We start from the raw sequence: 23247 nt of genomic DNA on the forward strand, positions 1-23247 counted from the left end.
CGAGAGTTAGACCGGAGCGCCCCTCTGTAGCTTCAGTCCGCGCCTATATACTGTTGATCATATTTTATTTAAATTTTTCGTTTCCAAAAGTATTTAAAGTACTTCGTTTACGAAAGAGAACGCCGAACAGCCGCAAGCTATTTCGTAATTAACTAAACCCTAATAACTTCTTCCATAAAGTAACTTGAACATAGTTTGTCATTAAACACACGTTGAAAGCGTTAATTGTGCAACACAGCCTTTACACATACAGAGGATGATATATCTTATTGATGATATTAGTAGCCATCTTGGTGATTGCAGACACCCAATGCGACGTTGCTCCGAAACATGAAAAGCAGAAAGAAGCTGCTACCATTGGTTCACAACCGATCAAATTAATATTAAGTTTTGAAATTAACACCAAGTTGGGACAAGAAACTTATTTCTTTAGAGAGTGCTTGTCGAGGTGCAGAGCGAAACCACGCTGACTAGAATAAGAAACCTCCTAAACTACACCAGGGGTTGTTTTGAGTTGGGAATGCCTATTTTTAAAGTCTTAGTAAGTATATGTATTTTTTTGTCAAACCTTATTTACTTATTTATCTCCATAGTAAGCATTTCTGCAATCGATATCATTATCGTATCAGATGCACCACTAGACATACAAAACAGTAACCTACTGTTTTTATAACCTTAGTTGTTCTATAGCCTGGTGGTGCAGGTCTAATAATGCTAAGTTCGATCGTCCCCCACTTTTTTAGTGCTGTTTAAAAATTAAAACAAATATTTCTCATCTTCTTGAATAAGATATGTCTGACACACAGAAAGGATACATGTTTTGAGAACGCTGTGTTTAAAGTTAAATCTAACATAAAACCTAATTTGTTTTTATTATTTGTTATGGCTCTGTTCTTCATCGACTAAGAGGAACTGCTTCGTATGTTTACTATCATGTTTTTTTCCGTTTAAGTAGCAATGATCTTCCACAAATGGTCAAATCAGTTTTGATCGTTTCTTTTTTTCTCGTATTTTCGTTCATTCAACCTGTAGAACACGTATACGAATGCTGAAAAGCTGCTGTCCGCAGCTGAAGAGCTGGCGCAGACGGGCGAGTGCAACGCGGCTGAGATCTTCGCCGAAGCTCGCGAACTTCAACAGCAAATCGAGTCTTTCGCTCGACGCGTGGAGCAACGACGCCAGCTGTTGCAGCTGGCCGTCGTCTTCTATACGCATGACAAAGAACTACAGGTTTGGTTCGAGGAACTTCGACCAGATCTGGAGAGCGATCGAGTCGCCGATACGGTGGAGGCAGCCGAGGCCTTACTCGCGCAGTTCACCCAACATCGGGACACGACCCTTGAAGCTGTGCACTCAACTATCGGTTCGTAGAGGGCACTATGCGGGGAAATTATCATTTTTAAACGTTGAACTTCGTAAATAATAGGTGGAATATGATACATAATGAACACATAAATATACAGGTGGGCTAATCGTTCTTGATATTGAAAGTTAGGTCACAGGTTTCGCAAAAACGTAGGAGTATGACATCTAAATGCTCACAAAAATATGGTATAGTTTTATTAGAACGTACAGTTAGAATGTCCGCAGAGCTCTGTAGCCTTCTATTTTGGTTTTTTTTTTTTGTTAATTATCTATTTTGACTTCTCACTCGATTGCTTCATTTTTTTCTGGGGACGTGGATTCGATTGACCGGCCGCTCTGCAGAGGAGGGCGAAGCTCTGGTAGAAGAATTACGCGGATTGGGTATGACAGTCGAAAACGACAAATCATCGTTACCGCCTGTTTTAGAAACCCTCGAGCGACTTCAAAGGACTCGCGCGGAAATGGAGGAACTCTGGGCCGCCCGCAAACTTAAACTCGACGTCTGTCTGCAGTTAAGGTAATAGAGTGGCATCCTTAACGAAGTCGAAAACATACACGTATCTGAGCTCTAGTTTTGCTTATTTCGGTATAGTTACAGAGAGTCACATTATTATACTACTAAAAAAATCACCTTTTCGATTAAAAATGTGTTATTTTGTTCTTCCTTTTTATGTAATTGCTCTTTTAAATTTAAGTAAAAATCAGTTTATTTCTAGCAGTTATTTTTAACGAAAATAATTCAGTTACTGATACAACAATTAATTAGTTAATTAATTATTAACATAATTTAGAATAATAAAATCTTGTAGTATCATAAGCGCATTTGTCATTATTAAAAAACAGAGGTAATAAGATATTTAATTTATCTATAGTACGCAAAAGCTAGCCGAAACACATATCCATTTAGTAGCGATTATTCGTTATTAGCGACCTGCCCAATTGGCCGATGTGTAGGGCACGAAGGATAATGGGTAGACGGCCCACCGATTATAGCGATATGGTGTCGGGGGTGCCGAGACACGGTGCCACATCATCGCGCGTTTAGTTCATCCCCTTCATATATATATATATATATATATATATATATATATATATATAGGCTCGGCTGGAAAATTAGTAATAATATATTCACTGAAAAGCATTTTACTATTATCTCGTGACACCTATTTTGACCTTCTTAGGTTATTCGAACGGGACGCGTCTCACCTAACATCTCAAATGGAAGTGTGGTCTGAGGATCTCAAGCACGCCGAGACAAGTAGCGTCTTAGAGCGGGCTGAACAGCTCTCGCAGCTGCACGCTGATAGCGTGCAGCATATTACGCAGACCACCTATCAGGTAAGGACTATCTATAACCCTTTGTCCTATCAATTGCCATGCCAAACTTGATTTCACAATTCTATTTACACAAGGGTCGGCCAGTGGCGCATAGCGACTAAACAATCGATTGGTGGCTGTCATATATCTAAAGCCAACCAAGACCAGGAACATAATTAACTATACACTTTGTGCATCCGTTTCAGTAAACATATATATTAGATCGTTCAATATAAAACGTTACGGAGTGTACTTTCGTTTCCATGTGTTACTGTTATTTGTAATGTGCTGCCATTTCAATGATAGCTTATTTCCGTGTCGTAAAAATCTGGAGTACGAACGTCTGTGGAACTTTAAAAGACAATTTTTATCTTACTCGTTTAACCGAAGTAGAGACAAAGTATTTCTGGATCCACCAAACGTGAAGCTCCTGCACCTTCAGACAAATCGACATCCGTAAATAGCTCTCAATATTCCAGATTAATTTTTAAGTTCACAAAAAGTTTTTTACTCAGAATCTTTTTAACCAATGGCTCACGACGTTTCAGTACTTAACCAACGGGCGTAACTTTGTCATGCATGCTCATCTGAGTTTACGTTGTTTTTGTCCTCAGTATAGTGTTATTCTTTTTTCCTCAATCTAATGCAGGTGATCCAGCGTGGCCAAGAGCTGTCGGCTCTATTGGAGTCATCCGGCGTCGTAGTTGCGGCTGATCAGCAGTCGGATGCTAGGCAGCGGCTACAAAATCTCCTGGGTTTCTTACATGAACGTCGCGCTGGACTAGAGGGAGTAGCCGAGAGTAGGAAGGCTCGCCTCGAAATGGCAGTACAGGTCGCTACACTGGAGCGCGAGGCGCATCAGGTGCTCACCTGGATCCACCAGGGTGAGTCGATGTTGATGGCAACGTTCCAAGTGCCGACGTGCCTTAAGGAGGCGGAACAGCTGGCAAGTCAACATGAGCAGTTCACGCAGGCAATAGAGAACACCCACGCCAGTGCCATCCACATTGGACAGCGGGCCGAGCAGCTGTTGAAGCATAATTCACAACACAACGTTGTTTCGCCTGGGGCGGGTGGGATATCAGCTGTGACCGGAGCAGCGACGCCTCTACCAGACCCGCAGGCCGATAAGATCCAGGCCATCGCCGAGAAGGTTGACGCTCGGTGGCACTCAATGATGGGCCATGCCGAGGATCGCCACCGCATGGTCAATGCATCGCACCGCTTCTTCAAGACGGCCGAGCACGTTTATTCAGTGTTGGATAGCCTGGAGAGGGAGTACAAGCGGGATGAAGACTTCTGCTTGAGCGCGGGGGACACCTCGCAGGACCAAGTGACATTCCTCAGCCAGCTGCTAGGCAAACACCAGGAGAAAAAAGAGGCCTTCCTCAAGGCGTGCACTATGGCGCGCCGTAACGCTGAGACGTTCCTAAAATACGCGGCTCGCTGTCAGCAGTACTATGGTCAGACGGGCAACTCGCGGACGCCAGAAGCCAAAGTTAAAGCGCTGATGGATCAGTTGCTTAAGCAGGAGAACAAAGTGCTCGAATATTGGACGTCTCGGAAACGGCGTATCGAGCAGTGCCAGCAGTTCTGTCTATTTGAACGGAGCGCTATTCAGGCTATTGGCTGGATTGAGGAAACCGGTGAGCAGTACTTGAATTCTCGGAAAGGCGCTACCGACATCGAAAAGCTTTTAGAGGGTTAGTATGTTATAGTTAATCAGTGATTTTAGAAACAATAAGGTGTCGTCAGGTTAAGCCTAGTGAGCGTAGTAATAGGTCAGCACTCGAATCACCTAGCACTTCCCGAGGTGATTTGAAGAAAAGACCTAAGACCAAACCTCTGTGCCTACTAAAAACGCCCACAGTAAGTCAAGCAGCGTTTTAACAACATTACGTTTACGTAAAATTATAGTAACTTAGATATATACATTAATTTTTGGAAAAATATTGCAAGTGAAGCTCATTTACAGAATCGAAAGATAGAGAAGTCTTTTCGGGCCACTTCGCCGTACGTAATTGGATAATCAATCAGGCGTTCATATGATCCGATAACACCATTTGAGTTTCGTGCCAGCATTGTAACACTATTGTAAGCCGTGTACCCGACCAATCGTCGATTGCAATCTAATTTACTGATACTTCATTAATTGTATGATGTAAATAACTATTTTTTGCTAACAATACAATAACTACCTAGAATAAACGAGTAACAAAAGTGATACAAATTCCTAGGTATAGATCCTGAGATCTATTATCTGTTTAGGGACGACGTGTGACAAAACAGAGCTAAATGCATCTGATAAAATTTTCCTTCTCAAACATTTTTTATTTTATAGAAACATACTTATTTTTGGGACAATTTTTGCTTTGAAGTGACATGTGTCTTAACTATTGTTAAAAATGACGTTGCAGAACATAATGAATTTACGGGCAACGCCCGGGAGACGCGAGAAAAAGTCCGTATACTTTTACAATTGGCCGACAACCTTGTTGAGCGGGGGCATCCCCACGCGAGCTCCATCAAGGATTGGGTAAATGCAGTCGACCATCGCTATAAAGACTTCTCAACAAGAATGGCAAATTATAAGTAAGTGGCATAACTTCGTTTGGAACATTTTCTTTAATTTTCACAATAAGCACTATTAAAACGTCCATTATGTTTCGGAGTGTAATGGAGTTGTATTACAGTGTTCGAGACGGCTCCTTAATGAGCATTATTTATTGTTTTTTATCCACGTTTAAGTGAAGCACTTTGCTTAGGATAAATATGCCCCGCACTAAAAAAATGAACAGATTTGCATCTCAGTAATGTGTTATATTCATTAGATTTAGAGATACCACACAGTCCAAGATAAGAAGTTCAGACTGGCTAATTTCCGTCTCGAATATCACCCGTTCCGAATGCAGTTGTCGTAAGCACAGCTACCCCCCCCCCCCCCTGCGATCGCAAAATGCAATAAGAAAAACCACAGATTGCTTAATAATTATTTACGGGTTACTTGGGGAAAAGCATCCATCACTTGAAATGTTTACTTTTCGTTTCCAAGGTTTATGTCTTTGAGATACTCTGAGATAGAGTTTGCGGATTACTGGTGTATCTACTACATTTGGACGAACTTCATTCAATAACGAGAGCTCATTTGTATGAATGATTGTTAATTGGAGGACCAATAGTACCAGAGCCTCTCTCAGGAGCCTTTATGTATTGGCCTTGTATGCCCGTATGTGGCTACATATTGATGCGAAAACTTCAGTAGCCTATAAGAAGCACGACAAAGACGTAGGATATGAGACGAGACGATATTTAACACAAATAAGACGTACTGATTAAATAAATTAAATATAAGATAAAATTGCTTAAGCAGAACAGATCAGAACATGAATGATTGTGATCCTATCATTTTACTCGTAACGCTTCTATGAAATAAATAATCATATGTGCTCGAGTCTTTAACTTCGTTAGCTAAGAGCAAAGAGACGCTGTTAAGGTGCCATAGTTTAGGGAAAGGTGCATTTTATTCGAGAAATTTTGACTGAGTCAGCAGAAGACTCTCGTGTTAGTACATATACATGAGAGAAAATATATCTTTGGTTTAGAGATGAGATATCGATAGATTTATTTGATGTGTACGTGTTAGTGAATATAGGAGTTCTGTGGATGCCCCATCACAGGAAGCCGGCGTCGAGGTTCGACTTTGTTGTTGTTGTCGTCGTGTTCGGCATAATAATTGTTGCAGACTACCATTTTTTCACGGCAACGATGTTGACTGCACGAACCTGTCAGGACTCAGGACTTCTCGTGTTGACGAATTAGCTTTTTTCGAATTTGTGCTTCACCTCTGTCCGTGTGTTGTTAGCTGTTGTGCCACAATAGCCGTGAACAACGATTACAAAAATCCCTGTAGAACTCCGCAGCGGAGTCTAGCATAGCAGCCACCTCCTCCTTGTGCTTTTTGTCTAACGGGTATTACGTTTCGTCCACCGCGCCACCCTATATGGGGTTATGAGATCATGTATATGGAGGTACGAAGTTATTTGAAAAATCATTGTTATGGGTCACAGAGATTGATCGATATATCAAATACGCTAATATTCGAGCATTGTTGTACGCTGGTGCATAACAGTGTGTCAGTTTATTAAAGAAACTCCAAGTTTAACACGACGTATTTTGATGGCGTCCCTTAGTTCCATTACATCTCGTTCAAAGTCAAACAAAGGTTTCATTGTCGGCACAATTTTGCAATATATATTTTATTTACTCAATATAAGCACTTCATATATGGTGTATTTTTTTATATTATAAACGTTATTATTTGCTTCAAATCCGTGCGATATCGTTGTTAACAAGATCTAAAACACAATTAAACTCGTCTGCAAAATACTGTGACTGCAGTTTTAATGCATGGTCACGGAGCACTGTAGTTGTTGGGTCACGTTTCTTCAATACAAGATTCTCTCTAGTAAAAAGATAGACACAAATAGGTATTTGCGCGTAAAACGATACATTGGCCTCTGTTGTCCCGCATATTTCCAGAGAAAACCTGGAGAACAAACTGGGTAAGGCAGCACACGGCGATGCCGGAAGCGAAGGCAGTGGCGGGTCCGGCGGGAGTACCAACGTTCTATCGCTTGACTCCCGTCATTCGGATCCGAACCTTGAAGCGCGACTTGCACAAGAGGCGGACGCTGACGTGCACGGAGACGGTCATACGCATTCCGGCAGTTCAGGACCCGTCGTCGCCAAGGAACTCACAGAAGAGAAGCGCAAGAGCGCCCGACGAAAAGAATTCATCATGGCCGAATTGCTTCAGACAGAACGGGCCTATGTCGCTGATCTCGAAACGTGCATCAATACCTATCTTAAGGTCGATTTTGATATAGGAATCTCTTATAAACTGACAATTATGGCATACCTTAAAAGAATACGTAACTCTAAAATCGTTAGTATAATAAAAGGTGACATGACAGCGAGGAGTAAATTATGCTTTCTAGTTGCAAGTTGCGTTCTGTCTAAGTTGGCAAAAGACACATGAGTAATTTCGAAAAAAAGATAGATGGAAGTAATGTCGTTGCATAGATTCGAAGTCTTTTCAAACGGTGTGCATTTTTTGGTAAGTTATTACCATACAGCTAACTGTTAGCTCTTCAAACGATACAAAGTCTTATTTTTGGTAAGTTTAATCGAAATGTTGGTTTTTATCTAGTTGAAATTGACCAAAGCCTAACTCAATATACGCAAGCCTATTAGAAGCTGATTCAAACTTGGAAGGAGGGGCAATTCAAACTTTTCACTGTGGTTGCGCTGTCTAAACTTTTTAGGAGGTTCGAGACCCCAATATTTCGAAGCCAGAAGCGTTACGCGGAAAGGAGGCAATCCTGTTTGGTAACATTGAAGAAATTTCGGAGTTTCACCAATCTACATTCCTAAAAGAATTAGAAAAGTATGAGACCATACCTGAGGACGTAGGACACTGTTTCGTGACGTGGGCTGTCAAATTTGATATGTACGTTAAATACTGTAAAAATAAGCCGGACTCTAATCAGATTCTCATTCAGTGTGCTGGAGGGTTCTTTGAAGATGTTCAACAAAGGTACGTTTAGAACAAGTTCACTTTCTAGGAATTACCATTTTTTACACTTGCCGAAGCAGACGAGCGCGGATCTAAATCAATAATATGGCTAACCTCACAGGGTTTTTGTGTACAAGTTCGTGGAATCGCACGAAGAGCTGCCGGTGACAGGAAAAATGCGCTGCCGTATTCATGTGATTAATCTCCTTTACAGGTACGCGATCGCTCACCCTCTGCAGGCGTACCTAATTAAGCCCGTGCAGCGCATTACCAAATATCAGCTGTTGCTCAAGGACCTCCTGTCATGCTGTGAGGGGCATGAACAGGGCGAAATCAAGGACGGACTCGAAGTCATGCTTGGCGTACCTAAGAAGGCCAACGACGTTATGCATCTGTCTCTGCTAGAAGGATGCGATGTGAGTTATTCATCTGATTTTAAGATCCTTTCGATATTCTACGGCCAATGAGCATTATCATTATGATCATATTGATTATCGGGACCTTTTCTCATGAAAGGCTATAGGCTTTGAACTGTGGCCGAAGCTAAGTACTCTACGACAGATGGCGGCCAAGCCGGAACATAGACATACGAATAAGTTCGTGACATAGTACAAAAAAAGTTGCAATTTAAAAAATGCATAGAACAGTACTCAATTGTCCAATAGTTTTCTATCTAAGAAATATATGACCTTATTTTAAGCTGTCTTCAGGTTTCAACCTATGGTTGAAACTCAGTTCTAATTAGCTGCAAGGTAACAAAATGACGAAATCCTAATTGAACACACTGAGTATTGCGAAAATACACTGAACGTTTCATTTGTTACTTTGCAAACAGCTAAGCCTCGAGCAGCTAGGTGATGTGATCTTGCAAGACGCCTTCGTTGTGTTTGATCAGCGGGCATTGATTCGTAAGGGGCGAGAGCGTCATATGTTCCTGTTTGAGCTTTACCTTTTATTCGCCAAAGAGATCAAGGACGGCCAAGGTAAGGTGAGGTACCAATATAAAAGTCGCTTAATGACATCTGAAATCGGCATCTCGGAGCATATTGAAGGCGGGGATGAGACAAAGCTGGCTGTGTGGAGCGTGCCCCAAGGTCCCAATGAAAACCGCATTGTTCTGAAGGCCGCAAACCTTGAAGCAAAACAGCAGTGGGTAAAAAAATTGCGTCAAGTGATCCAGGAAACTTGTTTCAATTCTACGATCTTCCATCCACACACAGCAAGGCTTGTAGCAGCTGCCACAGCGACCGCCACGGCCGCTTCGTCCCGCACCACCAAGCAGCTTCATCCACACCGGACGAGCAGGTTAGTAACTGATTACGTCTTGAAATTCTTATATTTTTGAAAGGTTATTTTACCTATCGTCTGTTATTTGCACGTTTTTGGTTCAGTGAGATCTTTTATGCAGATATACGCAAATCAGCTATAGGTGCGGCAAACTGAGTTTTTAAAATCGAATTTCATCCACTCATCATATATATGTTGTCGTTCTAGATGGAACGTTGTAGCAAAATTTACAAATAACAATAATAATACTAGGGATATGGATGCGGAGAGTACGACATCATCAACGCCGTCATCGAGTGCAACTGGTCACGACGCGAACAGCTCCGCTACTCCTGTAGTTCATCGGGAAGAGACAAGCTCCATCAATTCGTTCGGCTCGGAAAATACTAACACAGACTCCGAGCGGGTGAGCATATAATTTCTTATTGGGCAATGTCTTACACTAGAATGTTTTACGCTAACCTCGTTGCCAGTTTCTTATTACGAGAACAAACGTGCCATTTTAGCAAAGTACATGAATCTACTGCTTTGAACACTAGATAATCTCCTTTACAGGTACGCGATTTTGCCAAGCGGTAAAAATTCTAGTCTTCACAACGCCTAAATGTTTCCATTTCTTCACGCATATTGAAGTTAGGTTTTTTTATGAAGAACATTATATAAACTGTCTGGCAAACACCGCTCCTTGGAAGCAGTCATAGAACACAGGGTTTTTAAGCAAGACACTGCATGTTTGTACACGTTAAAACAGTTTCATTATTAGTACTCTTCCTTTTATTATTACTCTCTTCATTATTTTATTATCATTATAAAATAGGCTATTATTAGTTCATATAAATAATCCAGAGTCTAATGTTCTAATACTTAAAGCATTGTAAATTTAACGTGTAGTAGAAGTCCGCCAGCGATCATAGCATTTACATCCACGCAGGTAACCCGGTGCACTCGAATGTTTCTTCCGATTCCCGCGAAGTCCCTCTCCCCTCTCCATCTCTCTCACTCTTCGTCCCTGCTAGTCGTTGTATTAGCCTCGCGCATGCGCCAAATTATTTTTCTCGTCTGCTAACAGCGGTGGCCTTCTCGCAGTGTAGCGGCAATGGCTTGGTTTGCGCTAGCAGACGTCGACAAAGCAACCCAGCCAGCTGCAGTAGCAGGTCCATCACTCTGCCATGACGCAAAATGCCCGCCACTTACATTAAAAACAGAGACCCTCATCCTCACGCGCACGGCCGCGCAGTTGTTGTTGCTATGTTGTTTTATGCGTTGTGTGGGTGAGGACACGTAGAACCATCGTTGTTCTAGCCTGTCTCTGTCACAGCTTTGTGAATGACCCTATGAAAGAGACAGCTGATCGAGGCTCGAGCACCGAAACGAGGGCTTTGCTACCGAAAAGCAAGTTATACGTTGACTGAGCTTGCCGATAGCAAATAACAACATGATTTTGTTCGTTCGTCGAATTTCGGAATTAGGCTGATTTTCGAGCAAACCGTCACTCGCGGTCCATGTCTGCTGTCACCAACGTACAACCTGGGTATTTAAAGCGGGATACGCTAGGCAAGTTACGCCGGTGGTGGTCCGGACTCTATGCACCAGCGTCGACAGATGATTTCTATATATATCTAAATATATATACGTATATATATCGAGTGTGCGGTTGAGAGACACCTATATATGTTATGAGATGAGCAGCCGGTCCGTTGCTTATGTGTACGTTCGTGAAGAACACAAAAGAACCCGATAGAGATCAACTTGACCACCTTTTTTTGCTGGACCGTTTATTTGGTTAACAGTACTCATAGAATATAGTAATATATATTATAATAAACTAATACAATACATTTGATATAAGTGATGATGATCATTGGTATAATGAGCAACTTTCATGGTAGTACACATGCTTTATAAGCCTGTTACGAGCTTAAGCGTATTCGTATGCCAGTTCAGTGCATGTACACTCGTGTACTTCAGTACGGACCATACAGAATACATGTTCAACAGAGCTCAACCAGAGATATACAGGAAGGCAGTGTTGTCCTGTGCAAAATACAGTCTACTTGCTATTAGCCATTTCTCTTTGTCGTTGTTACTCGTCTGATGGGAGCGCGATTGGATTTAAACTCCTCTTTTAGCCTTTCGTTTTCGTCTCGTGTGGAAAAATGCATTTTCTGAACATCCAGAGAACTTTACTCCTCCGTTTCCGATATCAATCATAACTCCTAAGCTAGCTGATGAAACGAATCAATATATAGAATAAATGCTCACCTACTCCGCGTCAAGGAATAAGCATTGCCGTGTTCTTCGGTACTCTACTCGTTCAATACTGCGATCGCCATATGGCCTGTTTCATGGCCTGGGTTGTAAATACATTATTATTACTAAGATAGCACGTAGCCACTAATGACCATTCGTCGCTCCAATTTCTAAACGATGGTTAATGTGAAGTATCTATGTGAACGGTACGCACAAGCCATTCAGAGCTTTTACAGAGAAAACGTACAACGCCAGCTTGATCATGACGATAGGTCTCCTTCTGTGTAAGTAAAGTTGGCAGTGAACCCCCCGACATACCGTATCACGTGCGGACATCGAGTAAATAACTAATACACTTCAAAGTTTCACTATCTAGATCGTAGCAGATGGTTCTACAGTAGGGAACTGCGTATAGTTGCCACAGGCAAGTAACTGTCTTGGAGTTACGGTCTAGAAAAAGTTCTATCTATGTTCAAGGGTACGTGGCGGCCGTTGTCGTCTTGCGTCTTTGGTCGCACTCGCAGCACTGAGCAACTGGTTGGACGCCAGCCATAAGGAGTTGTGCGTAACACCTAAAGTAGTAGCTAGCTATCGAAAACTGCCCGCAAGCGATAATGCGTAGGGCTGTCGTGAACGCTGCTTCACTGGTTACTGACTGGTCCGAGTTACGGTATAGACTTCGTCCACATATTATTCATGGGTGTTAGCAATTTTCACGGTGGCTAATCACAGACGTTGTCGCGCTCGTAACGAGATTAAATTAAAATAGATGTGTCCTAATGCCGAAATGACGCTAGAGGGCCTGCGCTTGTTGGTAAGGAACGCCACGCAATCTGATGCGGACAATTCACCAGTTGAATTCGAAATAGGCTGCTTTGTTTTGACGGAACCGTAAACCTACACAACCTAGTACTCACGCTTGCTCATGAATAGATACGATATATCACACCACACCGGCCTTTTTGTAATCAGTAGCAATTATTAGCTCAGAAACAACAGCTGAATCCCAGGAATTTGCTAGTCGAATCCAAAGGACATACATATTATATTGTAAGGTTCAGTTTAAAAAATACATAATTTCTATATTATACTAGTAGTACTGTCTGTTGAATCACCTGAACTAATCGTTCACTGGGAGCCACAGCTCCCACAGGGGGGTTCTCACAGGTCGAGTCTGCCTCCTGTAGCCGTTCAATGTCTTTCCAGCAATTCCACTGGGGGGTAACAAGTGCAATGGCAGAAAGCACACAACACAGTCTGTTTTTTCTACCGCCAGTGCTTCTTTGCTGGTGCCACAGTTGCGGCTGTTTCAAGCGACGCTTCCCCCGCTGACGAAAGGGAGGCTTTGATGGCATCGCACCGCGTATTGTGTTGTCTCGGGGATGGGCGAAGTTTAATTGTGGCATCAAGAGGTTAATGGCAAAACTCGGCTGTCGGTATCGGTTGCGCGACTTCACGCGCTACGATGCAGGTATAATCAGTAAACCGTATAAGCTCGATCTGATGCGGCATCGAAAGATGATGCGGCTATCTCAACTATTGTGTTTTTAGCGCGCCGGAAAACGCATGCCACACGTGGAGAAAGGTACAAAATAGCTCGTAGCCGCAAAATACTTGTAGTTATACTCAATCGTCCATCTGACCGTATCGACAAGGTGAACTGAAGTCATCCAGTATTTTCTAAACTTATAAGCAACAACGGGTTGTGCTTTTGAAGTAAATATTTTTGGGCTCGTTAGCTACTTTCTATTCTAGCGGAATTCCCAAACAGTCTATCGTAAATAGAAACGTAGATGAGCTTTTTCCATGTAGCTAATATCTGCTGCTGTAGAAACTGATGAACGACTCATTAGCGTTGAGCACGAAGAGGCATCGATGCCTGTTATGAAGGCTATGAAAGATGAAGGCTATGAAAGACGGTAGAAAATGTAAGACGATTAAAAAATTTGGTTAGTCTGAACGCGTTTCATCTGCCTGTCTACTATCATGCTTCTACACTGCATGCTCGCTTGTGTTTCTATGCTTAATATTAGCTAAACCTAATCATTTGAGCATTTTTCATTGCATGTATTAAGGTAAGGCAAAGGTTAGCTGGAGTATCACTTTACGGTGGAGGTCCTCCCTACAACCGTAAAACAGTGAAGTCGCTCTCCAATCAGCCAGAAAACCTGCGTGCTCTTAGAAGTTCTCTGGTGATCGTTTAAGTTTGTTCTTTACGAGCTGACCTCATTTTCCGATGATCTGCCATAGAGAAACACGCCTTGAAATACTACCGTAATACATTTCTGATTCAATCAATACCCTAACGTGTGCTTGTACTTACACAAACGAAGCATATTTATTTTCGCCCAATGAAGGTCAACTAAAAGGTCCCTTTTAAAAACATTCGTGTCTGTCATCCATTTGTTTATTGGCAGTAGAATATTTCTTTTAAAGTGAAGCTTAGAGTGGGTTATTCGTTGCGGAAGACCCGCCGCAGTATGAGAGAGGTCTCGTACTACCACAAAAAAAACTTATAATTTGTATGAGACCCACTTGGCCGTCAGTTATTCTAGTTAAGTGACAGTAAAAAAAAAAGGGATATTATGAACACTCGTGAAATCTATTCATAATCGATAGGCAGTATCCGAAGCACGTGGGCAGATTTTTTTTATAACCAATTCCATAATTGCTCACATCACATGAACGACCGCGGTCACGTATCCTCATATATGAGTATTTCGCGTGTATACTACCTTATCAAGAAATTAGGGGAAACACTTTAGGATCTCGTCGTGCAGCCAGGGTATTATATATGCGCCGGCCGGTCAGCCACCGGATGATGTTGAGAGCTATTGTTGTTAACTTTATGGAGCAGCTTAGCGTGCTTGCTTACGGCCTAGAATAGATCGCCAGTCGCGAAGACAGTGCAGGATGAGCAGATTGTCGGCGCTCTTTTTGGACTACCTCCACGGAGGCGTCGAAGGATCGTTATGTCACCTCTGTAATAGTGGCCCGAAGTGCAGTATCATTACGTAAGGTTATCGAGTAACAGCAAGGGGGGTACGTGTGTTTGCATGTATGTAGTAGACCACGATTCCTTCTGAGATAAAGCGTGAGATATAACAATTAACGGCTATTTCTGGAGTGAGCGTGCTTGTACTCAAGTACGCCGTTAGGTCTCTCCTTTTCGTCGTATTTGGGTCTTAAAATTTATCTTTCGTTCTGATATATATTTTTTCATAATTTTCCCGTATTTTATGTGTACTTCTTGATGACTACATTTAGTCGCAATAATAACCGTGATCAAATAATGGAAGCATAACTTCGAACCTCCACTTTCACGTCAAAGGTCGATTTCCTTTTATCTATAGAGAATTGCTTATGAAAACGAAAGATTGCATCTCTTGATTCGTTTAAATAAAAGCCAGCCCTCGAAACAAGCATTTTCGCAAGGATCGCATTTCACAGCAGACGACCTACAAGTCTCCAATTATTTCCTTTGGTCGCCGTCACCTTTACTTGTTTAGCCAGCGCTGTTACGTTTCTATTCGTTTAGAGGTCATCTTCGTCGAATTCTTTCGTTATTCCTGATCCGTTGCTCCGGAACTCCATTGCTTACATCCCCTCAATGTCGGACGCCCAGCTCCTTTCTTCGAGTGCGCTAATTGTTATGTAGCAGCTACGCCATAAATAGCGGCGTAAGATGGCAGTTCCTTTTGAGAATACTAAACGCTTCGGATCTACTTAATAAAAAAGATCAAGATCTAGAATCTCCGGTTGACTTCTGAGAATGGCCAGTGAAGATATGGCCGAAAGGAGATGTTGCGCTAAAGAAGAGAACGGACAGGAACAGGAACGATTGGCATTGATAATTCACGGCATCCATGCGTCACGTTAGTTTTTAGCGATGTTGGCGGCCATGAGTGAAAGAGCCTTGCGATAGCCGGTCCGGAAGGCCTCGAATGCGCGTACAATCGAGGTAAATTGATATCTCGAAAAGGAAAGCCTCTTGGGAGCTGTTTGACGGTTCGGGTTGCCAGGAGTAGTTTAAGCACGCAGCATATCGTGACAGGTGGCCGGCTTGCCTGTTTTTCTCGCCGAAGCTGAGTGGTCGCGTCGGGTAATATAGGGTTGACGACGGTTTTGCTGTTTGCTACCTACTTCGTAACGAAAGTGGTCTTATTCTTGGTACAGGTTTTAGAAACAGCAGAATAACAGCGCGGGTGTTAGATGTGAGCAAGCGCGAATGCGGTAGCGACTGCCATCGCAACTCTGCCGACGTTGACGACCATTGAGCCAAACAGTGCAACTTGTAGCCCGCTATGACAGGGAAGATGCCGGCGACCTTCCATAATCCTTGGACTGCGCTTACTTCGACTTTCTCCCCCTTGCTTCTTCCAGGTTTACACTTTCCTGTATCCTCTAGACCAACCTCACTGGAGAAGTGGTTGTTAAAGAATACCAGGGAACCAACCCGCAACCTCTTGTTAAGTCCGAGCGGTAGGCAGCTTTCCCCAAATATAAATAGATTTAGTAGAGTACAAACGTACCTAGACGAAACTAGAGTTATACATTAGTTGGTCGGACTGACCATCGCCACTGATCGCCTATACTAAGCCCAAAGTACCATGCTCGCCACCCAGATCATCATCGACCCTCGCCTTTATCGGCAAAGAGCAAGTCGTACCGCAATTCGGTGCTTGCAATGTTTAAGGAAACATGGTTTATCCGGATGGCTCTCAACGCAGATGTCGCTGCACTGTACAATATAAGCGAATTGTTGGTTGCGTATTTGCGTTCAGCAGCTTCCTGTTGATTTATCTCTTGAGTTACTGCTACTGCCGCCCCACTCAGCACTGGGTGCTGCCCTTTCCATTTCTCGAGTGCACGGTGACGAGGCCCTTTACTTACTACGGCACCGCTTCGGCTGCCAGCTGCCCACCCGCACGAGCGAGCACCGACCCTTTCCCGAACTTTGGGCCATGCTGTGGCGCCTCTTGCCAACCAGGCGCGCGTTCGGCCCGATGAGTGAGTCAGTGCGCGAAAGAAGACGAGACAGCCGCTAGCTTCAAGCGCGCTTCTGCCGTTGTACTGAGCACGCTGTACGTCTGATGCCCGGTGTCCGCCGGTTCACACGTTCCGCCAGTAGCGCATCGGAGCATCACTTAATTGGTCACTCGGTGATCGGTGCTTTGGGGTATTAGTTTGACTGAACTGAGAGTGGTACAGTTGTGTCGTTGTACTGCCACAACGCAAAATTGGCTGGACATAGAGTGGATTTGCTATTGACGTCACGTTACTGTCAACAAACAAAAAAAACGCAGCGTCATAGTTTCGAAGCAAAGGGCATTACCAGCAGCCATTACGCCGGCCAATAGGATAACAATGCACCGATCAGCTGGCTATGTCTGGGCAATTTCTGTAGCTCTGACTCTGATCGAGGCTGACGGATCGCACCTAAAATGATCGTCAGGTCTCGCCATTTATCACCACCTTGCTGTTAGTGTCATTTAAGTTTCTTGAATGGCTGTTATCGTTGTCTTATCGATGACTGGCTAGAGCGCAAGCCGAATCGAGTTTGCCAATTGCTTCATGTGTTGCAGCTCCGAGTGAGGTTAGGTTAGATCTAGAAGTGATAGTTCTTCCAATGAGCCAATTTAAATAGTTAGCGGTCAATGAGTACGAGCATCTGCGATAAGATGTACCGTATTGTATAGTGAGAAGTGCCTTAACGAATAATTCCTTATCCGTTATGTACAAAGTGTAGGCGTTGTGCTATTGCTGTAGCTTACGACGAAGTTCTGATTGTTCAGATTTGACTCTCTTCTACTGACCATTTGACCGACCGCAACTACGAGATAGTCGTCGAGATTCTCGTTCTCAATGGTAGTATTTTATGGCGATTATGGGTTCAGTAATGAGTCGAGGCTTCTTGCATAAGTAGGACTAAGTTTCGTTGATTACGCTCGAATTTCGTTATTTTGCTTTGTTATTGAAGGCCGCCGATGGACATGTGTTTTCTGAAGGCAAGTATAGTGTTAATGTGCTACAACATCGAAGCAGAGTGACTGTTCTAAGCTGTAATTCGGATTGTTTTCGAGTTGGACGAACTCACTGCGAACACGACATAGTTTAAGAGGTTTAGCTTGTATTTGCGTGTCGTTGGTTGGTTGGTTGCCGTACCGGGATTACGTACGAATGCCACCGACTTTCCAATACCTTCTTCGGTTTATTTTTGTCGAATATGAGACACGCCTCATCCAATTAGCACAACATATAGACAGAAGAGGCATTTGTGATGTGAATGGTGTTTCTTGAGGACGGAAAACGATAGAAAACTTGGTAAAACAATCGTGAAACGTAGTTTTTTTAAGTACTAGTGCGTATTGTTCGTTTTGTGAACTGTTAAACAATATCGAGGTGCGCGTCGAAGACTTAGCGAAAATAACTAACGGTGCTTCGAACTGAGCAGCAGTTTTCTTAGAAAACTTATGCAGTTATTGGATGCGGGTCGCATGAAGTCTGCAGCGTCTCTTTTTCTGTGTCCACTATCTACGGTCACTGCGAATTTTTTTTTGTGACTGAGTGAAACTGTCAGTTTAGCCAGTTTTCGGTGGCAGGCGCCCGTTTTTTTTTTGGTAACCCTATTGCTTCCCTTTGTCACCTTGACGCGGACGTTGTCACGTCTGCTCGGTGTATCTTAAGCCGCTAAGGACTGCCTCGATAGGCCGGGCCATTACTAGAGCCAACGGTCAGAGGCCTGGAGACACTTGATGTCGATCAAAGAACGAATGGCGCCCCGCAACTGGTTCCGTAGCCTGAGCTACTCCGGCGTGTCGAGTAGTTCGAATCGGGAGCGGAGCCTGCGAAGTTCGCGGGGCACTGTCGCCTCGGATCATAATCCCGGCGTTGTTCTGAAGGGCGTTCTGAAGTTCCACTCGTTACAGGTATAATATTCAGGCAAACTAGGTGTACAGTGACTATATTTACAGATTAGAGTCGATCAAGTATTTTCGTATGTATATTCGTTTTGCTTATTTATATCGCTTTGAATCCCACCAACCTGTGTATGCTCCGTATTTTATATGAACATTGTTGTGTAAGCTAGCTGTTATAAGTTGTTTTTGTTCCTCGAAAAAACTTGTCATCCTTCGGGAAATAACCCAAAAAAATAGCCACTTTCTTTTCTTATTGTTGTAGTTGTTCTTATGATGAACTTTGCAAATGTCTGGCTGGATATATGCTACTGTGTATACTAAATATATGCATGATTAGAGAACGATTTTCTAGCATTGTTCAAACGGTCGTTTGCCCGTATTTGCTAAACTCTATTAAGAATAGTCTATTAACAATAGATTTTTACAATATGGCGAGCATTATTTTCTTATGGAGTGGTTTTCTTCATATATTTGATAGTGAACCTGCAATCTTTTATATATGTGTTAGTGAGCAATGCTTCGCAGAATCACTGCTGGAGCTTTATTAAATCATTCTATTTATATACGACATGAATTAAGACGGTGATTATCTCGACGAGAACAGCAAACAACGATACCGTACGCAGAGAATATTATCATTGATTCGTATATGACTCGTCCAGGGCTGGTAGATTCATTATCCAGTGGTGAAGATAAGAAACTAGACCCTCAGTTACGACCGTCACCTCCTGCGATCGGTCACGGTAATTGTAGTAGTTATAGCTACATAGTGTGAGCCTTAGGTCAGCGGTTTCCCTCATGATACATGATCATTAATTTCGCTGCGACTTGACTTAGCGTATCTCTTTTATCTTCATTTGTGTGCATCTAGCTCATGTAATCATCATTGGATATTCTTTCGAAATGACAACGTTATAGTTATATCTTTTTCAATAGAAAAGTGAGCGCTTGTGTATAGGTCCAGTGGCCTGTGTAGTAAAACATCGGGCAAGCAAAACGTATGAATATGTCGGAAGGATGCGAGAGACTGTGAGTGATGAAATGATGTATTGCATTACGTCTATAATAGATAAATTGAGCGGACCGATCGATATTGCTCAAGTAAGCTAGTTTTTAATGATGAAAGAAGGCATGCTATGATTATAAAAGAAACGTGAGTTTTCGGCGGCGTGTCAGCTTCGTCGTTCCCTTTGATACGAATGATACATTGGTTAGCATTATATTTGGTCGTAGTAATGTGAGACGCTTTAGATGTTCCGGATTGGGAATACAAGATTGTTCGGTTATCCATATAGATCTTGACGTTCTCTCGTTTTTTTCAACGGTTTGGTGCCTCCGAAATCCTATTCCAGAAATGTAATGCTTCTCGATCGTTAACGTCTTCTATTACTTTTCCTTTAAAGAAAAAAGCTTTAATAGCTATATCGAATAGCTGACGTGTCCAGCGGAACCGTACGGTAGTGATCCAATGATGATTGTGCCGAATGTTTACTCGTGTCACGTGTTTGGTCCGACAAACTAATGAGCCTAGTAAGGACTATGGCAAGGTCAATAGCAATAGCGTTAAAGGTGATCCGGCTAGATACGGGATTTGCTTCTAGTGAGTTCGAGTTACGGCTAATTTCGGTGAACAGATTGGTCTAAAGTTGTTGATAGCTATCATAATTTCGAAATCGGCCGTTGGCGCCAGCAGAATATCGGATAACTATTCAATCTTATCGATTTTCCATTAACATCAATGAAAAACACAACTGTGACGTGGACACCCTCAAGTAGTAAACATATCACGTGATAATAGTAATAATATTCTACTCTTGCCAAGTCATACGGTGTTCTAACTATTGAAGCTTTGTGCCCTTTCTTAACTTCGGTCCCTTTTCCTGGTAACTTTGTTTGTTCTGGGAGGCGGTGATTAAAGCGTTGCGTCGCCGACAGACTTAACAGACTGAATATCAGCTGTGTCGCAACTATTCCGTAAATATAACAGAATAGCTAAGCTGCTGCTGTTGTTGTTAATGTGAGTCTCTGTACATTTGTGCGTATTTAGCCCTTCGATACCTCGACTCGATTCATGTATGTTTCATATCTCGTCTCAAAGGCGAATTACTTGGATGTTTATGTAGATAGATGCTGGATAACATGTTTTTTTCTATATCATTGTTATATCGTCGTTCACAGCTTAGTCGCAGTCGAAGTCAAGAGGGAAACAGAGTTGTACAGCCGAGTAAGCTCGAGCGAGCCCGTAGATAATCCTGTGTAGACAAAATCGTCAAAATTACGTTTCTATATTGCGTCACAGACTGCCAGAAGGAAGCGTTGAGATCTGGACCAGCGATGGTTGTTATTTATGTTCACGTAGCAACGCACAAATAGCGTATTAGCCACTTAAATTGCATCGCTTACGATCATCAGAACTAGCGCTTGAAGTTACTTGGACAAACCCTGTGTGATAGGTCATATTGTAGTAGACGCAGGCGCAGGCGAGGCCTATTGCTATTTGCAGGACCGCTAGGAAGGAATGTATTCCGTTAATTATTTTTATTGTGTAGTTACATTGGCTTTTGTTGTTTTCCGTATAATTTGCCACAATATAATTGGGTGTAATTTGCCCCAGCATTTTTGTGAACTTAATAATTATAGCAATTTAGTCTTCCTGTTGACACTGAAAAACGTAACGCGATGAGGAGTACGATAATAATTACTCTAGTAATAAATATGGTAATTATTATAATAGTAGTAATGGTCCTTGTCTCGTCAAGTACACAGTGATTCATGGTCTCACAGATGGTTATTTCCTGCTGGGAGCAATTGTTGGCGAGCCTCATTCAGGTTGGGAACTAATGTCCAGCTATTTGTCGACATGATTGGCTATTCGCGTGATGCAAATAATTTTCTTTTTGTCACTCATTGTACTGCATAACCGTAAAGTTTGCAAATATGTTTGACTGATTGCCACCCTTACTCGCTGCGTCTGTTGTCATGTTATCAAAGTATCAAAGTGACAGGCTTCTGCGGATTTGAACAGCTATTGGAAAACATCATATCCAAAGGTACAGTCCGGTGTACCTAGGTAGCGGACAAGGTTTAGAAGCACTGCTGACATGTCAAGAAAATATTATTGATGAGGTAAAGAGCGGTTTCCTGACAGAATTAGCAGCTTTCTGGAGTTGCTTAGTTTAATTCTGGGTGTTGGATTCCTTTGCAAAATGTCTGATGTTAAGGCTGTGCACCCTGCCTATTCTGTTCGGCTACGGTAATGACAGGAACCCCTTTCGTAGTCACGAGTTCCGAGTCAGATGAAGCCAATCGGGTTTGGTTTTCTCACAGTGTGCGGAAGCTTGCGAAGCCCTTTCGTAGTCATGGCAGTTGTAGTAGCGATAGAAGCGACGAAAGCTTAATAGCATTTAATTAGCCTGGGAACCTAACAGTGTGGGCTGAGGCTAATGGAACGCAAAGGGTTGGTCGTCAATAGAACTATGTATTCGAATCATGTATAGGAAACTGGAGAATTGCAGAAGGCAAGGAAAGAGTGCGAAAAAAGGCTGGTCGGGCCACTGGAAACACTACATCAGTAGCTGTTTGGTCATTGTAAAGTAGGTTCTCACAGGTTGGAAATGTGGCTTCTAGCAACAGAAAGAGAAAATAAAAGGAGAAAGAATAGGTTAGCCTGACTTAAACACGAAATGGAGGTAAGGGACTGAGGTGGCTGGCCACCAACTTAACAAGCTGCGTGTGGGGTGCGGGAGGAGTGCGAAGGTGAGTGTATGCAAGATGGCAGAAGCGGACACCTGTCATAACCAGTGGAGGCGGTTAGGGCAACAAAAAAGTATCGAAATGAGCGAATTGAGGGAGACAGTCATTCGACTCCCAATTGTCAGTCAGTTGCTGACGGTGGTAGATGAAAGAAGCCTTGTCGAACGCCTTGACGCTCGCGCGGTAAGTTAGTGACTTAGTCAACGTCACGTTCGCCAAAATTCTCCCGCCCTAACGAACGGCGCTGATTAGGTCCTAAAATATCACTAGTTCCTTCCATTCGAGTACCCGGGCTGGTCGAACTACTTCCCTTACGCCTTCTCATCCATTTGCTCCAGTCATTTTGCCACATCCTTTTCCGCCGCCGCTAACAGCCACTCCTTTGTCCAACAGACGCCCACCGACAGTGGAAAAGGCCACATTGCAATCTGTATTTGGTACCTAACTGACCACTGCTTCCATCCCCACCTGTTTTCAGACCCGGCCTTTCCTGAAGCAGAACAATCCAGTTGGTTTTATTATCTCTGCGCATCTGCTTGGTTTTCGTCTAGCCACTTTGTCCTTTTCGTCTTGTTCGCTATCTCTAATGCATATTAGGGAGACGCAAAGCCAGTGTGGTCCCTCATCCTGCGTAGATTATGCTTAATTGAATTTGTTCTGCTCGAACTAATATTAGACAGATTGATGGACATGCAGCATTGGGAGCGGAGGCGGCAACGAAGAAACGATTGGCGAAGAACAGACAGACCGACCGAGTATCTCTACAGCATAGGACCAATA

At 42.9% G+C, this 23247-nt stretch overlaps 1 protein-coding gene across 4 annotated transcripts in view; it reads left to right on the plus strand.

The window, feature by feature from the left end:
* The window catches only part of trio (trio Rho guanine nucleotide exchange factor), a 121431-nt gene that overhangs the window by 38856 nt on the left and 59328 nt on the right, over positions 1 to 23247 (plus strand). For all 4 annotated transcript variants that reach the window (XM_022807906.2, XM_022807911.2, XM_022807907.2 and 1 more), the window contains exons 11-20: positions 1033 to 1363; positions 1708 to 1882; positions 2547 to 2703; positions 3332 to 4385; positions 5100 to 5274; positions 7222 to 7552; positions 8007 to 8278; positions 8472 to 8673; positions 9093 to 9562; positions 9797 to 9950. In XM_022807906.2, the coding sequence (XP_022663641.1) occupies positions 1033 to 1363; positions 1708 to 1882; positions 2547 to 2703; positions 3332 to 4385; positions 5100 to 5274; positions 7222 to 7552; positions 8007 to 8278; positions 8472 to 8673; positions 9093 to 9562; positions 9797 to 9950 (3321 nt within the window). The remainder of the gene's footprint in view (positions 1 to 1032; positions 1364 to 1707; positions 1883 to 2546; positions 2704 to 3331; positions 4386 to 5099; positions 5275 to 7221; positions 7553 to 8006; positions 8279 to 8471; positions 8674 to 9092; positions 9563 to 9796; positions 9951 to 23247) is intronic.

This window comes from Varroa destructor, unplaced genomic scaffold (genome assembly GCF_002443255.2).
Source record: "Varroa destructor unplaced genomic scaffold, Vdes_3.0 BEIS01000005.1, whole genome shotgun sequence".
Taxonomy (NCBI): Eukaryota; Metazoa; Arthropoda; class Arachnida; order Mesostigmata; family Varroidae; genus Varroa; species Varroa destructor.